This window comes from Anopheles merus, chromosome 3L, assembly GCF_017562075.2.
Source record: "Anopheles merus strain MAF chromosome 3L, AmerM5.1, whole genome shotgun sequence".
Lineage (NCBI taxonomy): Eukaryota > Metazoa > Arthropoda > Insecta > Diptera > Culicidae > Anopheles > Anopheles merus.
In genome coordinates, this window is record NC_054085.1 from 20,036,587 (window position 1) to 20,052,997 (window position 16,411).

The 16,411-nt window shown below is 48.0% G+C and overlaps 1 protein-coding gene across 1 annotated transcript; it reads left to right on the plus strand.

Annotated features, from left to right (window-relative positions):
• The first annotated feature begins 6,639 nt into the window (after positions 1–6,639).
• LOC121599022 (myb-like protein K) lies at positions 6,640–10,828 on the plus strand. The gene is made up of 2 exons (XM_041926492.1): positions 6,640–6,663; positions 7,634–10,828. Exons 1-2 carry the CDS (start codon positions 6,640–6,642, stop codon positions 9,587–9,589), a joined length of 1,980 nt encoding a protein of 659 aa, XP_041782426.1. The 3' UTR covers positions 9,590–10,828.
• Positions 10,829–16,411: the final 5,583 nt, after the last annotated feature.

Here is a 16,411-nt window from a genome sequence, read left to right on the forward strand (position 1 = left end):
AATAAACTAAGGCAAAATGATGATGATGATCGATCTGGCTGCTTGAACGACGCTAATCGAATTTGGCAAAACGCTGCTTCTTAACACTGCTGCTGTGTGTGTGTTGGTGTTGGATTTCCAATACCCTCCACCGTCCCCTCACCCCCCGTCCAATAGGATGTGTATTTAATTTACTGCTACCGATTTGATGTGTCGGTTAAGCACTCGCAAGTGGCCCAAAATGGCGGTCAGGGCGGCGATTGCCTTTAGCTATACCAGCAGCTCATCATGGTTGACGCGCGCGTTGTATTCCACCGACATCACAATTAGCTCGAGCATATAATGCAAACGGAACGTTTACATCGCGCGAGAGAGAGAGAGAGAGCGAGAGCGAACGAGATGGTGAGTGAGCGAGTGCGAGCGCTAGAGAGGGTCATTACAATGCTGCACGCCTGTGTATGGATGTCGTTGTAATAGCGACGGCGATTGTCTTCTTGCCGCTGATATGCATGTTGAATGCGCGTTCTCTCGCGTGCTCCGGGGCACGAAAGGAAGCAGGGGGCACGGAATGTGTCTTACCCTCCCTGCCTTGCTCCCTCCCTTGCAACTTCTTCCTTCTACCTCACTGCACACACAAGGTTGGCCTTTTGAACTGCTGCAGTGTGCACACATACCCCAATACCCCAGTGTCTTGTGTCTTTGTTGCGTTTTAGTTGAGTTTGGTTCGATTTGCTTGTTTTCGACAAACGGGTGGAATAGATTTTAATGCGCGCTTTAAGTTCGTTTGCGCTGTTTATGGCGTACACTCTCAGCACACTGGTGAGTTGAAGGACATATCATTGTGCATGAGATGATGCATCACGCAGAGGGTGGGAAACACTGTCCTCCAATTTACCGTGAGAGGGATCGATGGCGTTGGTGATTTGTACTCTGGTTTTGTTGGCAATGTGTTTGGTGTTCTTGTTTTTTTGTAGCTCCAGAAAAGATTTGAGGGAGTTTAATAGAGAATCTTCAGTGTTGTCCAGAGCCCATTTAGGTAGTCCGGGGGTTTTCCCGTAAATGAAGCTGTATGAGCTGTTGTGGTGAATCGTCTAGACAGGAACATTACGGGAGTGATGTGTCATAGGGATTTTGGCTTTATCTATTAGGGATGTTCGGCAAAGGGTACCGAATAACTTGTTCTTTTCAAAATAGGTATCAAATAAAGATATTGAACACTTACAGAATTTGATCAGTTGTGCTAAACAATGCTACAAAAGCGTTGTATTCCTAATCAGTTCACACATTCCCATAAATATGTAGCAGAGGATACTAAAAACCGAAGAAAACTGGCGTTCATTTCCTACTCTCTTGATGTATTCCTGAGGATGATAACGACTGACATAAGTCCGGTAACAGGGAGTTTTGGTGCAAAGTCCAACATGGGAATCGATAGGAAAGGGATGAAAACAACGATTATGGCTATACCTCGGAGCAGAACCAAAAGTTGAGGTTTGATCTGATTCTGGTTCTGCAGCAAGATACATATTGGAACCTGCTAAGATAATTGGGCCTCTTGACATACGATCATTGGAAGATCTTGTCATGTTAGAATGATATCTCATTCCTGAAAAAAGATAGTTAATATTGGAATCAGAAACCTTCTGGAATAGTTGGCAGAGAAGGTACAGGGATTTATGATTTTGAGGATATGTGAGATAGCAGTTCCAGCTCCAGAGAGTTCCTGAGACTAGATAATGAAGAGTGGGATTATCCAGTCCATTGCCAGGAACTTTAATTTACGTGTTTGTGATTATGCACACGTTCAAATATTTCATTGTAGTCCTTTAATCGTGCCAAAATAATTACCATTTTATGGCATTCTAAAGCCGATGGACATAGGATAGAGTATGAAAAAAACCTTTGCCAGGATGTTGAAAAGGCCAGATTTTATAGCGTCATTAAAATTAAACTAAAACTGTACGCGAACGTGATTCGATGACTGGTTGGCGTTTAGAACACACATGGAATTTTGAAAACTACATCCGTCTCTCGACTGTACGAGCAGTGTTGGATGAGTCCTCCGATCACTCATCAATATAATTGGGGGAGAAAAAAACCTTCACCTTATGCGATGAAGTTCCTTGAATCTCCCTTTTATGGGTTTTACGGGTTCGAATGATTCATGCGTTTATTGTTGTCGTTGAGTTGAAATGCAAAGTTGATGATGTTGATTTGACCATATGTGACCATATGTTTGGGCCGAATACTGTGACTCATCCTTCAGAGCCTCAATTTCTTGCCCGTTTTTTCGGTGCTACTGTTATCAAATTGTGACGTTATAGTGATGTTATAGTGTTGAGAATGGAAAAAAACCTTATCTCACAAAAGTAATGAGCTCGAAACTTGATGACTTTAACACTTGAAAACAAAATCAATTAAAAAGTAACAAAACATAATAAACCTTTACCTTACTTACACTAAAATCATTTAGCCTCAACAAAACGCTTCCGAAACCGAGCATGCACTCCAACTGTCCCAACATGCCTTGTGTTGCCGGTGTTGCTGCTGTTTGCAAAATTAGCTTAAAAATCGATCAACCGTAATGTTACCTCCAAAACTGGCGGCGCTCGTCACCGTTCCCTTTCCCAAGCTTACCCCACCCCGACGGCGCCCTCTAACACCACTATCTTGAAATTGCATTCCACAACCCTACGACCTACGACGTGCGCTCGCCAATCGCCAAACAAGCGTACGGCGAGCACTCTGCGGTATCCTCTATCGGTAAAGTAGTTTGGGTTTGTTTCAGTGCTCACGTACATGTGGTAGTGTTTGTCGAGCGACAGCAACAGCAGCAACTACACCCCGTCCCGTCCTCCGCCCGTCCCCTGATGTGTGTGTCTGTGTGCACGCGCCTAAGAAGCATCCGAAGAAGCCATTCATTCCGCCCGTTTTACCATGCCATCAAGATGCATCAAGTCGAGCCACGGTTTGAGAGCGAGAGAGCAAACGACAACGACTGAGAGAGAGAGAGAGGGAGAGCGCGCGCGAAACGTAAAAATCAGTCAAAGAAGAAGAAGGAGAAACCGAAACAAACGAACTTAAAAATTGCGACTTCGAATGGTCGCCGTCGCGATGCAACGGTGCAATCACACCAACGGGCTGGAAACGGGCGGGAAGAAGGGGAGAGAAAGGAAGGGCAAACATCGTTCATCGCACCGTTTCACCCCGAATGTACGAAGGCAAGATTTTACACTACTTTTTGTTTTTAAACATAAAATCAAAACACCACACCAAGAAAACGGCGGTTTTTCTTAGCGCGGTGGCGGTGGCCGAAGTAGGCCGATGACGTCAGGCTCGTTACTATGTACAGTTTAAAAATATGTAATGCAATAAGCCCGCCGCTGGGCAAATACACTTTCAAATCGGATCGGAATAAAAAGCCACAAATGTGGTTGACGGTGTACGCGTGTGTGTGTGTGTGTCTTTGAAATAGAAGGGTACATGGAATGGAAAGAAACAAAGATGACCAACAATCTAATACAGCCGACCGCATCGCAGCCATAAAGCATCGCATCAAACCCCATGTAATCAGTGCAGCCTCTGCCCGTTTGAACCCTTCACCCAAGACGCTTCTTACGAATAGAGCGAATAGAGAGGAAAAGCGGTTGCGCCGCATGCCGTGACTATTGCTTTGAAACGTTTGAAAAACAAGGAACAAAACAACAGAAAAAAGGTAAGCAAAAGAGACAAAGCAACACAACATCAAAAAAGGGCACAAATTTCTCGAACAAACGGTATTGGAAGTCACGGAAAGTTTCGTTGCGTTCCCCGGGGGGTGAGGGGAGAGGAAAAATTATATGCAGCCAGAGTGAGAGCGATTAAAATAAAATCGACAAGATAAAAACAACTGCACGTGTGCGGGCGAAGAAGCGAGAGCGCACGTGTTGTGGGAAAGAAAGAGCAACGACAAGAGTGAGTAAAGTATGACACCAAACAATACAACGGCAGGGAAAGAAGAAAAAAAAACAACACAACCCAAGCGACACAACAGAGAGGCGCGAACATTGCTCGCGATCTTCGCTAATCTCTGGCTTTTAGGGCTGAGGGTTTCGTGCGCGCGCGAGAGAGAGAGCACGCGCGTGGTTGTGGGCGCAGTGAACACGTGCGCGCGAGAGAGAGCGAATTTACGCTCGTGAGTTATTGTTGTAGATGAGGCAACGGGGAGAGAGAGAGGGAGGGGGGAAACAAAACCCGGAGAGTAAACAAACAACCTTGCCCTGCGTTGCAACCACTCCACCCCGTGCCCGGTGGCAATGTGCAACCCTGTTTATGTGTGCCTCTCTCTTTCTCTCTATCTCTCTGTCTCTCACTCGTCTGCCACTCCGCCGGTTGCTCACCTTGCCGATATAGGGGGCGAAGAAAACGGAATACAGCGGAGCGGGAATAAAAGAGAGCGAAAAAGCATCTGTAGTAGGTACCGCCGTCGTCATCATTGACGGTATCGGTAGCGCTGGCAGAGGAGTGTTGGAGGAAGAAGGGAAAAGGGTGAAGCGTCATCGCAAACGTCATGTGTGGCGGTGACGGCTGTGTTTGTTTGGCTATCGTGTGTGTTTTTGCTGCTGGTGGCACACATAAAACGAGAGCCAAATCCAATGAGCGGAAGAAGAGAGAAGGAAGAGTAAGGGTGTGAGGGAGATAGCGAGAGACGGTGGGCGCGCGTCGCGTGAGTGCATATAATCTATCAACAAAAATAATAGAGTGTAGAAAGAAGAGCAAGAAGAAACAATCAACACAACGTAGCAAGAAAGCGCGCGCGGTGTGGTTTACAATAATCTGGGTGTAAGTGTGTGTGTGTGTGTTTGTGCACCGTGTATGCTCATTTGGGAAAGGTTAGTCAAGTGAGTGCGCCGTCCATCGCGGTGTGAGAGACAGAGAGAGTGCGATATCGGCCCAAAACGGCAACAAAACAAAACGTGTGCGGTTATGCGTTTTTTTTTTACGGCGGTGCGTCCGATCGGAAGAGAGTGATAATTTCCCCTTCATCGCCCTGTCTCGCTCTCTCCTTTTGTTGCGCTCTCTATCGCACTCTCCGCCACACACACTCAGTGGCACTCACACCCAGCCTCCCGGTCAGCACGTGAGGAGCAGTGTGCATGGTGCAAAAAGAAGAGCGCCCACAAAGACAGCGTGCGAAGTGCGAGAACGGGCGCACTCTCTCGCGGAGACAAACAACATACAGCAACAACAAAAACACTCATCAAAGCTCATCGTCGTTGTCGGCGGCGGCCGTGTTATTGTTGCTCTTGCTGCTGTTGTTGTTTTGTAGCGGCGTGTTAAACGGAAGTGTGCGTGCAAGGGTGTAAGAAGGGTGCCCGCAAGAGAGTGAGCACGCGACTTTTATGTGTAATGTGTTTAAGAGAGAGAGAGAGCGTACGATGGTAGAAAGGGTACAACGGGAGGGAATGCGGCGGAGCGGTTACGATGATGTGTTGGCTCCTTCTTCTTTCGAACGGCGTCCTCGCCGTCACCGTCGTCGTCGTCGTCGTCGGCGATTGTGTGTGGCATCATGCACCGAATCGCGCGCGCCCAGGGGGTATTCCGCGTGATAAACGGATCAAAGTCTCGCAGTCTTGCAACAGAAACCGAACCGTTCGAACCACGTGCAGACGGTGCTCCGCGTTGTGCTGTTCGCACCAGTCAGAGCAAACGCGCCAGAACGTGTGTGTGGAGAGTGACCCACCCCCCTCCGAGAAACAGCCAGACCGCAGTCATTCATCGTCGTGTCTGTGTGTGTGTAGGTGAAAGGCCTGTCAGTGGGATTGTGCGGTGTGGTGGGGGAAGGCAAAAAGGAAGCAGTAGTAAAATATACAAAACGAAACCGTTTGTCGTGTCGTGTGGCGGCAAAGGGTGGTGTGTCGGTGCTGACGGTGGTTGCAATTTCGAGCAAAGGTTGCTTCTCCGCTACGTGACGTGTCTTCGCGACCGTAACCACACCATTCCGGTGGGGTTTTTTTTGGTGTGATTTATTTGTGGAGCATTTAATTTCGCTTTGCGTTTTGCGTCGGAGGGTCGTCGTCGTGCTGTTCTGTGCAAGCGCTGCAGCGCTCTTGGCGATTGAGTGTGCGCTCGGTGCATTTAAAGAAAGTGGATGCACGATTTGCTTCTGGATGGGATTTAATTTCCAAAAACGCATCAAAAAGTGAAATTTTAAAATCAGTTTCCATTAATACTAAAAACGGATAAGCGGTGTAAAGGTGTGCACATTAATAAGTTCTAAAACAGTGTAACGGATTTTTGCTGTTGACAGAAACGTTCATTTATCAACGATTGGTTTTATATCAAGTGATTGAAATTACAAACGCAACTGTAAATTGTACGCCCCGAATCACATTGCCTGCTCTCGGTCGGTAATTGATTAGCTCAACACACGACGGTAGTGAATAAATTAGTGCAAGAGCGAGATAGCGCACGACCCACAATCAATAAAGACGGTCGCCCCAAAGATCATCCCATCCGTGACGGTGTAAATGTGTGTGACTGTGTGTGTTTGACGGGCTATTCGACAGCACCCCATCATCATCGGCATCGTCGTCATCATCATCATCCGTCGCGCTGCCTGTTCGATTGGTGGTAATTCGTCGTCGTCGCCCTCTTGATCTGCGTTGATGAATGTGACCGATGACTTGTTGCGAGAGTGCGAGAGTGAGCGAGCGCGCACGCGATCAGCTACGGAACAAGTGTGTGTGTGTGTGTGTGTGAGCAGGAGCGAGCGGTGAGCGGTTGGGGAAAGGAGATTACGAATGAATGAGAGTGCCGCGCAGGCCGTACACAGGAGATAATAAGGGGTGAATAATAATTACGCGCTTCTTGGGCCCGTGCAACGTACACTGCGAAGAGTGCGAGAGAGCGGGAGAGCGCCGTGAGTGTGCGAAGTGTGGTAGCGGGTCCGATTTTGTGGATTTTTGTCCAGTTGTGTGACGGTGTGTGCTGGTGTGAGGAGCAGCGTAGCACGACACTATCAAAGCACACCGCAGCATCGCTTGGCGTGCGGTAGAGAGCGAGAGATAGCGTGTGTGAGAAAGAGAAGCAGAAGGAATGTGTGTGTGATCGACAGATCGCAAATGTCATCTGTTGTGTGCGGCCGCCAGTAGATTGTGTGTGCGTCATCGAGGCAGATCGGATTATATATCACGAGCGGCCATTAATTGGTTGTGAGTGCGGGCCGCTAATGAACGTGTCGGAGCGTGTTTGCTTCCTTCTCGAGCGTGTGTGTCTTGGCAAAACGGCGGGATACCCCTGCTGAGTGGAAATGTTCATCTAATTAGGCGACCGCCATCGCAGCAGTGCATGTTTGTGTTAGTGTGATGATTAAGCATTAAGCATAACGCAATCTAACAAAAGGCAGAAGGAATTGATCTGTTAAGTGCAACCGTTTAACACGAATCGTGTGCTAGTGCGTGTGTGTGCGCGGCCTTGAATTAATACCAGTTTTTGCTGTGCGGGCTGTGTGTGTATGTGTGTTAAATGATCGACAGTGGCAGTTAGGCGCTTTTACTGCGTCCTTGACAAACGGCAATTTCGGTGCGATACACAACGATAAAAGAAGGTTAATCCTCGTATAAAGCAGTGCGCGTGTTGGTGTGTGTGTGTGCATGTGTGCGCCCGCTGACAGTGCAGCGATCAATCAAAGCAGTCGGGCGCGTGCCGCCAGCGCCATCTTTACCCCCGTTGTGACGTGCGGTTGCCCGAAGCGGTCAAAATACGTACCAAGCAAGCACCGGTGTCGATTGTGTCTCGGACGGCGAGACACAGCGAGCGGCAGCAGCAGCAGCAGCAGCAGCAGCATCCGCTCCGGCCGCCGCCACCGTCGCCTGCCGTGCGCTGCGGTGCGACGGGCCCGTACACTGACCCCACCGCCAACGGCTGCAGCAGTGGCCGCCCGATAGCAGCGGCACCGAAGACGGCGTCCAAAATCGAAACGATGGCGGAAGCCCAGCGGCTGATCGGCATCTCGCTGGCGAAGATCGCCCAATCGCGGGTGTGCCGCGGGGGCGTCTCGCTGCACAAGAACCTGCTGGTCGCGACCGTGCTGCAGAAGGCGCGGTACATCTTCATGGAGGAAGCGTACCACATCGTGCACGGTCACTATCTGCAGCAGCAGCAGCAGCAGCAGCAGCAACACCATCATCAGCAGCTGATGCAGGAGCAGCAGAATGCGGCCTACCTGCTGGCGGGGCACTGTGACGGTTCCCCGGCTGATGACGGCGGCTGCGATGACGACTGTAGCAATAACAACAACAACAACAGCAAGTGTAGTAGTGGGTTGGAAGAGGAGGAGGAGAAGCAGCAGCAGCAGCAGCAGCAGCAGCAGCAGCAACTGCTCGCCGCGCGATGCAGCCCCGTGGAGGAGCTAGTGGACCCGGTGGAGGAGGAGGACGGGGCCACGACGACCCTTTCGTACGATTGTGACACCACCAACACCACTACCATTCTGCCTACGACGATCGGGAGCCTGGGACCGCTGGAACCGCTCAACATGTGCCGCAACAACGGTTCCCCCTCAGCAGCAGCACCCGCCGGAACCACGCACGAGCAGGCGGACGAGGAGGAGGAAGAGGAGGAGAAGCAAACATCAACGTGCCAGGATGTGGCCGCCCATCTGTTCCTGCTGCCCGCGCTGGCGCCCTGGATCGGTGCGCCCGAGGATAACAAGGAGAACATCGGCAGTTCCTTTTCGTTCCTGCCGGCGGCAGCGTCCCCGTTCCACTACCATCACGACGAGGAAGAGGAAGAGCAGGAGGAAGAGGACGAAGAGGAGGAGGAGGAGGAAAACACTTGCCAGGATCTGTCCTGCCACCGGCGGAAGCAGGAAGCGGCCGACCACCAGCCGGAACTGGCCAGAAAGCAGCTCGAGTCGGCCGTCCGGTCGAAGGGTGCGCTGCGCTACTTCGATCTGGACGATCGGCGCACGGCCCGGCACGAGCGACGGCGCCGAAGACACCGGACGGAAGGGGACGACGAGCAGCAAACGTTCCCGTCGGTACCCGCGAAACGGCGCCGCTCGTCCGACTGGGACCGGTCGGCGGTGGAGCTGCCCGACCAGCAGGCCGCGACCGATGACCGCATCCACCCGATACCGCTCCTGTCCGCCAAGCGGCTCAAAACGATCGACAACCAGCAGCAGCAACCGCGTCCCCTAACGCCGGCCCTCTGCCCCCAGCCACAGTTCTACTCGTCCCCGCACGAAACCATCTGCCCGGGCGACGCGGAAACCCTGTCCGCGTGCGTCAACCAGCAGCTGGAGGCGGAAAATTTGAGCACGAGCGGCGGCGGCGGCGGCGGCAGCAACACCGCACCGGCGGAAGAGCCGGAAGTGGAGCAGCAGCAGCACCCGGAGGAAACGGACGCGGCCGCCCCAGCGCCGGCCCCGTCGGTCGAGAGCATCGACCGGATAACGTCGTTGGTTTCGATTTTTAGCTTCGGCAACCTGTCCCGCTCCGTCTCGACGCCGGACGTGTTCTGTGCGGCCCAGGCGCAGAAGGACGCCCGGCCGGATGCGGGCGGCTCCCTGCTGTCCAGCCAGCTGCAGCATCACGGCCAGCGCGGCTACCTGACGATGACGGTGTAACTAATGCTGGTGGCGGCGTGCGCGCGCGGGCAGGCGGAGGGAGGTTTGTTTGCAGACAGATAGAGCAAAAGCAAAAAACAACGGACGTGATAGTAGAATATCTAACCTAAGTCGCTGGGGAGGGAACAAAATGGGATGTCTGCGTAAAAATGTGAAAAAATCGAATGTTTTCTCCTTTTTTTTTTACAGCAGCGAGAGGGGCAGTAAACGGGTAATGGTAGGGTTGAATGAGTGTTTGTGCGCGCGGGTAGTGCCTCTTACATAGAAGTAGTCTTTTAGAAGTAACGGAAGCAGCAGCAGCTCCCATTTTCCATTCACATTCACAAATCAAACTATTTATCGGTTAGGTTAGGCTCGAATTTCGAATTTAAAAACCCTCCCTCCCTCTTCTGTTCTCGTGGGGTGTGGGAAAAGCCACTGACCGTTGCGGAGAAAGAGTAGCAGCAGCAGCAGCAGTTAGTTTAGCTCCCAATCGCCTTATCCGCGGTTTCCTCTTTTGACCCTTTTTAATACCTTCACACACAGACACAGACACACACACGTAAAAATTATGGCTAAAGGGAGTAGAGTGGGGCGTAAAAAAGGGGTGGCGGGGGGGTTAGAGGTGATCGGTTCGTATCATCTCCCCAACCGGGTGGCAAAACGGTACTTTGCATCGAACATCACGATCATTAGCGAATTGAGCTTAGAAGAAGGAAGGAAGAGGAGCGAACCATAAAACTCACCCCTTCACTACCCCCCTCCCGGTCAGTGTGAGTGAGAAGCTTGAGAAGAGCAATAAGAAGAAGGGCCTGTTAGCAGTCCCCCCCCCCCTCTGGTTCGATGCGCGTGACGCGCGTATCATCTTTACATCTCTCCCTAGAAAGATGGGGCAGAGCAGGGGGAAGAAGAAGCATATTGCATAGAAGAGAAAGGATGAAAAAGCAGCGCCAAGAGTAAGTGGACACTGCGGTGTGGTTCGCGATCGTGTCTAGGTTGAAGATCGCGCAAGAGAAATACGCGCAAGCAGCAGCCGGACGATCGGTAGTAAAGGGGCGCGCGCTTAAAGCATAAGTAGCTCCGCTCTCTTCCTGCTCCCGTATTGGGGGGGGGGATAGGAAAGGAGGCTGAATTGGTTTAGCGGCTGCTGCTGCCGCTTCCGTCTGTGTTTGTGCCCATTACCCCATCAATCGGAGGCTTTTCACGTTCCTTGCTTCGTTTACGGCATTCCCACCCAGCATAATGATGCGTCCAACGGAACGAAAGGAAAGACAGAGAGCGAGCGATTGAGAAGCGCCACACGCAAAGTAGGCCTTGCACCACCCCCCGTTCCACGAGCGGGAAAGACGCTGTTGCGTTAAAACGTTGCGCTAAACCTGTGTTTGCACTAATACCAATAGGATAAAAAGTAGAAATAAGGGGTGGGGAAGGGGAGTACGTGCAAAAAGAGAAGGGCACCGAACAATCCTAACACACGCCACCTCCCCCCACCCCGCAGTTGTCAGGTTGGGTGGTTTGCGCGCAGACACAAGCACAACGTGTGAGGGTCGTCGATGCAATAATGCATTTTCTCTTTTTTGTGTGCACAAACACATACACGTACAGAGCCGTCCTTTTCACGGTTTACGGTGTTGCGATGCATTTTCTAATGCTTCATGGTGGGATGGTAGCGGGTGGGAAACCAAGATGAAGATGCGATATTTATTTGTGTACCGCAACGGTGTGGTGTGTCCACTGTGGTACCAACGACGAAAAGATGGTGCAATCCCAAGGAGGAGGTGCATTTGTATGCAAACCTGAGGTCATCCCCCGGTTGCCCTGGTGACGACGTGGAGAGATGAAAGTTCATTTGGCGGTTTGTTGCACCCTTCACCGAAAAACCAGCGGGCGCAGCGTACGTCAATCGTGTACGGCGCATAATATGCAGAAGAGATGTGATCCACTCCCTCCCCCCCGTCTTCTCCCCCATCCCTTTCTACCTTTGGCACGGTGTGAGATGATCGATTCGATATTTGCAACTGGCCCAATAGCTGGGGCGGATTGAAGAAGCGGCGGGAAACAGCGCGGGGGGTGGGTTTTTGAAAGTTGTTTCCGTTTACGGGGTGAGCAAATTACATGCCATTTGGCAGCTGTAGTGAAGATGATAGGACACAGAGAGCGATAGAGAGAGAGAGAGAGAGAGAGAGAGAGAGAGAGAGAGAGAGAGAGAGAGAGAGAGAGAGAGAGAGAGAGAGAGAGAAAGACAGCAGTGGGATGTTATGTGTGTGTTTGTGTGTGTTGGACGGAGATTAGACTTTTTTGTTGTGTTTTATGTGTATAGGCTAGCCTCTCTCGGTGGTGGTCACTTTCGCAAAGCAAATCATTCAAATGGAACTTGATTAGTAGCAGTGTGTGATGGTTTTTGTTCTTCTTCTTTTTATTATTATTATTTTGCAGCCGCCTTTTTCCCGCGTAAGGGAAAGAGGGACAGACACGAAAAGTGATTGTACCTTTTTTTTATTGCTAGGGTTTTCTTTTTTATTTGGTTTTATTTCGAAAGCACTATTGATAGTGCGCTGTAAATCGCTTGAATTTCCAATTGGATGTCGCTTGAATTTGGATTGGATTGGATTATGTTTTGGCGCGATAGGAGATTTTCATATTGGGTTATTTTCTACACCAACAGGAACTACATTGGAATTTTCAGTGGTAGGATTTTTAATTGAATTAAATGCGTAAACTATTTTTAATTTACTTCAATAAACGAACAATTATTCAGTTTTCTTTTATTTATAAAAAAACATAAAAAAAACACTCCCACTGCGAAGGTTTACAATCGTTTAGCTGTTTCCTTTTAGATTTGCAGCACAAAAACGACAAACAGATTGCTAGCTTCACTTCAAATCAATTCAAATTCCGTACATATTAAACGGCTTTTTGTCTCTCTTTCTTTCTTCTCACACAAAAAGGGCAAAGAAGCTCTCCACCAGCCATGAAGCAGAGGGGCTGATGGGAGGCCAATAATTTGCCGCAATCAGTGGCGAAGGTGGCGATCGTGTATAACCGACCCCCCACCCCCCCATCCCGAACCGAATTCGAACCGATCGCGGGAGTCAATGAACTCTCTCCTTGGGGCTGGCTTCGCTCAGTTTTTCTCAGCTGTGGGCTTACCGTACCAACCTACCCCACCCTTCACTGACGGAGCTGGAGATATGTGTACGTGTCATTTTGTCGAAATGGATTGTGATAGGAAGTTTCGCACTTTTGTGTTTGTTTCTTCCCCTGTTGTTGGTGGGGGTGGTCGGGTTGCAGTGCCGCAAAAGTGAAAGTTTACATAAATGTGTGTCTGTGTGTGTGTGTGTGCACTTGTAAGTACACTCCAAAAACCCTTATAATTGCAGCACCACCAGCTGTAGCATAAGACACTTGTTCTGTTTTTTGTATTTTTTTTTCGCACTTAAGTGGGGGAGGTAATGGATTGGATTTACCCTCCACTTTCCACCCTCATTACCCTCTCTCTCCCTCTCGCGATTATACGCGTGGAATATGATTCCGTAACAGTGTTCGATTCGGTAAACTTTATTCAATCACAGGCGGCGCGCACGCGATCGATCGTGTTTTGCGCTGACAATCATAGCGAAAAGGGGGGACTATTTTGCCCCGGTTTCGGATCCCCATTTCCCTTCCCACCAAGCAAAGTCCCTCACCACCACGAATGCCTTTCTATTGCGCAATATTGCTAGGCGGTGGCGGTAACACCATTTCTCACCAACCGGCCAAAGCGCAAAGCATTTGAAAAAATGTGTTCCGCGTTTACGTTGCTGCTGCTGCTGCTGCTGCTGTGATAGAGGGCGCGAGTGAGCGCACATAGTGGCCCACCACCGGCCCAACATGCCACTTAACCTAACAAGCCCCCCCCCCCATGCTCCTCTGTGCGGGGTATGGGTTTTCCTGCTTATTTTTGGTTTATGCAACTCATCATAAAACCGACTCTACTCCGCCGTACGCCCCATGCCCCGCTCGGGTGGTGTGTTGTGGGCCTTCCCCTACTGCTGCTGCTTCTACTACTTCTCATAATTAAACGTGCAATCGTGTCTTGGCATTAGGGGGAAAAAACAGGACACTGTAACGGCGCAGTGAAAACAAACAGCGCGCAAAAAAAAGCACAGCTATGACGTGAAGCTTCATAACCGTTTCGGCGGGTTTTGTCGTGTGTGTGCTTTGAAAGACAAAAAGAGGAAAATAGATGACACCACCACCCCCCCCCCCCCCCTACCGTTTATATCAGACAAAAAGCGAACAACAAATCCCATTTTAAGTAGTAAGAGTTGTAGGTGATTGTCTGTTTTTTTTGTGAATTATGAACTTACTATTATTTGGCCACTCCCCCCCGGTTGCGTTGCGTTGCGGCGTCCTTCTCCTCCTGCTCAAAAAGAAAGCGAAAAATAGATTTCAACCGGATTTGATCGTTTTGCCTCATTACGAAGCACGGGGGAAGGTGTTTTGTTACAATCATATATTTAGTTTCTTTAAAATCCGCATATTTACACTTATTACACATCCCCATCCCCTTTTTATTGCTTAGGTGTTGCGTGCGAGCTGACTCTGTTCTAGGAGTTGTATATTTATATTTATCTTCCGTGTTTTTTTTCTCTTTACTGTTATTAATTTTATTTTTCACATAAGATTCTGGGGGAAGAGGGAAAGATCACTTACAGTGGGACATACAGGAAGCAGGTTGTAAAGTAATTGTGGACAAAATGCACTAAAACAAACAACAAAATATAAAACAAAAATTAAACCATCAAAAAAGGGAGGATTAAAGGAGGAGACGCGTAGGAAGCAATTTAAAACTGATCCACTAGAGAGAAGTATTGAAGAAAGTTTGATTTGCTTTGGTAAAAGATTGGTTTAGTAAGCGTTAAAGCGTGCGCGTTTAGTTTTCGAAACATAAAAAAAACAACTAAAACATACATAAAGCGATACGAATAATATATTAAACCTAAATAATAATAACAACACACACACACAATTCGTTGGCGGGGCAAGCTAAGGAGACGAGTAGGAAGTAGGTTAAGCAATTATACATTCAAACATTTGCGTTAAATCGATAGCAAAAGTATGCGAAACATACATATGCACGCGACGCAACATACATATTCTAGCCAGCTAGAGTTAAGTGAGAAGGGGAGAGAGAGAGAGGAAGAGAAGGAGCGAAAAAAAATGATAAAAAATGAGGACCCCGCGCGATATCAAAACCCGTTATTGTGGATGTGGCGCGAGAGAGAGAGAGAGATAAGAAGGTGCTAATAGTTTGTCGTGGGGTGGGCATGAAAATCAAGTTATTGCTATTTTTTAACACAACACAACACAGAAAAAAAGAAAAAAAAGAAGAAAAAAGTATATATATATCTATATTAGTGGTAATGTGCTAGGGAAGCCGCCCCATCCCCTTCCGATTGTTTGTTTTATGATTAGAGAGATACGGCGGAGGAGACGATAAGAATGAGGATGATGATGATGAATATGAATTTACTTTGTACATATTAATGACGGGTGCGTTGCGTTACGACACAAGTGTGCCGATGAGGGTGCCGACCGCAACACGCGCACCCGCACACAGACAGATCAACTGCAACATTAAAATGATCACACTATTACTATTATTATAGCAGGTATTTGTACAACCAATGCCAATTATATATATATAAAGAAAGTGGAAAATCGGGACGGGAAGGAAACCGTTTGAAATGGAATGTTTTAATATATATTTGCAAACCGGGGGAAACCCGCAATTTGCTGCTAATCGAAAAAAAAAATAATATGCTTTTTTCTTCCTTTTTTGGCTTCAATTTTATCCCGAAAAATATATCACATGTAAGGTGAAGACGTATTTTTATTTTTGATGACGAGTGCTAGCAGAGGTAAGTATCGGAGAGAGTTGAAAAAATGTATTTGGAGTGGTAAGGAACCCCTTTGGACTCTGTTGTTATCGGATGACTCATCCTGCCACCCGTTCGTGGGTTAGATTGTGGGAAATTAATTCGCTGTGGTTTTCTGTAAATAAATAAACAAATAAATCACGGATGATCATTCGCAACGCATGAACTGTTTTGCCTCGATATTGGGTAACTAAGTTTTCCTTTCAAAAAAACTATTTGAAGTCAACATTGGTATCAACTTCAGGATAGAATTTTTTTGCATAATTGGATAAAGTTTTTCGTATAATAATGTTATGCTTGATTACACAAGTATGAAAAAATATGTATCACATTCAATGAGGAAGAGTGACATTATGTGTTCCTTCATTGCATCAATAATTGCTATTTGTTAATTGCTATTAACCAGCAAAACAGCTAAAATTGAAAAGAAAATGCAATTTTACACATCGATAACACACGTGTTCTTCAAAAATCATTACAATCATTCAGATCAACAAGATATTGCAAAGATTGTTCGGTAATTACAGGGTTTGATGGGATTGATGGGAATTTTTAGTGGATTCTCATTTTTTGTTGGTGCGTTTTCACGATTTATTGGTCGTTTCACAGATTTTTTTGGTCCAATTGTATTCATATCCACTCGGAAAATATCAATAAATTATGGGAACGAACTAAAATCTATGGGATACGATCAAAAAATCGTGAAAACCCTGTATCGTAAAAAAAGTTATCAAAATATGTTAAAAAAAATTAAATCAAATCAAAATGTGTTATCAAATTTTAAAATTCAAAAAACTTAAATAAAAACTACGTTAAAAACTTTGCTACTGACAATGAGGTACATTCTAGTGTTGGGTTTCATTAATCTTTCGTTGAGATTCATTCATATGAATCTTCAGTGATGGGTGATTCGAACTTCGAG

What these genes read in the sequence shown, in the direction of transcription:
- LOC121599022 (XM_041926492.1), top strand. Translation starts at nt 6,640, where the DNA reads ATGACTTGTTGCGAGAGTGCGAGA. An exon ending in CTTGTTGCGAGAGTGCGAGA is followed by an intron (nt 6,664 to 7,633) that starts GTGAGCGAGCGC and finishes GCCCGCTGACAG; the next exon opens with TGCAGCGATCAATCAAAGCA.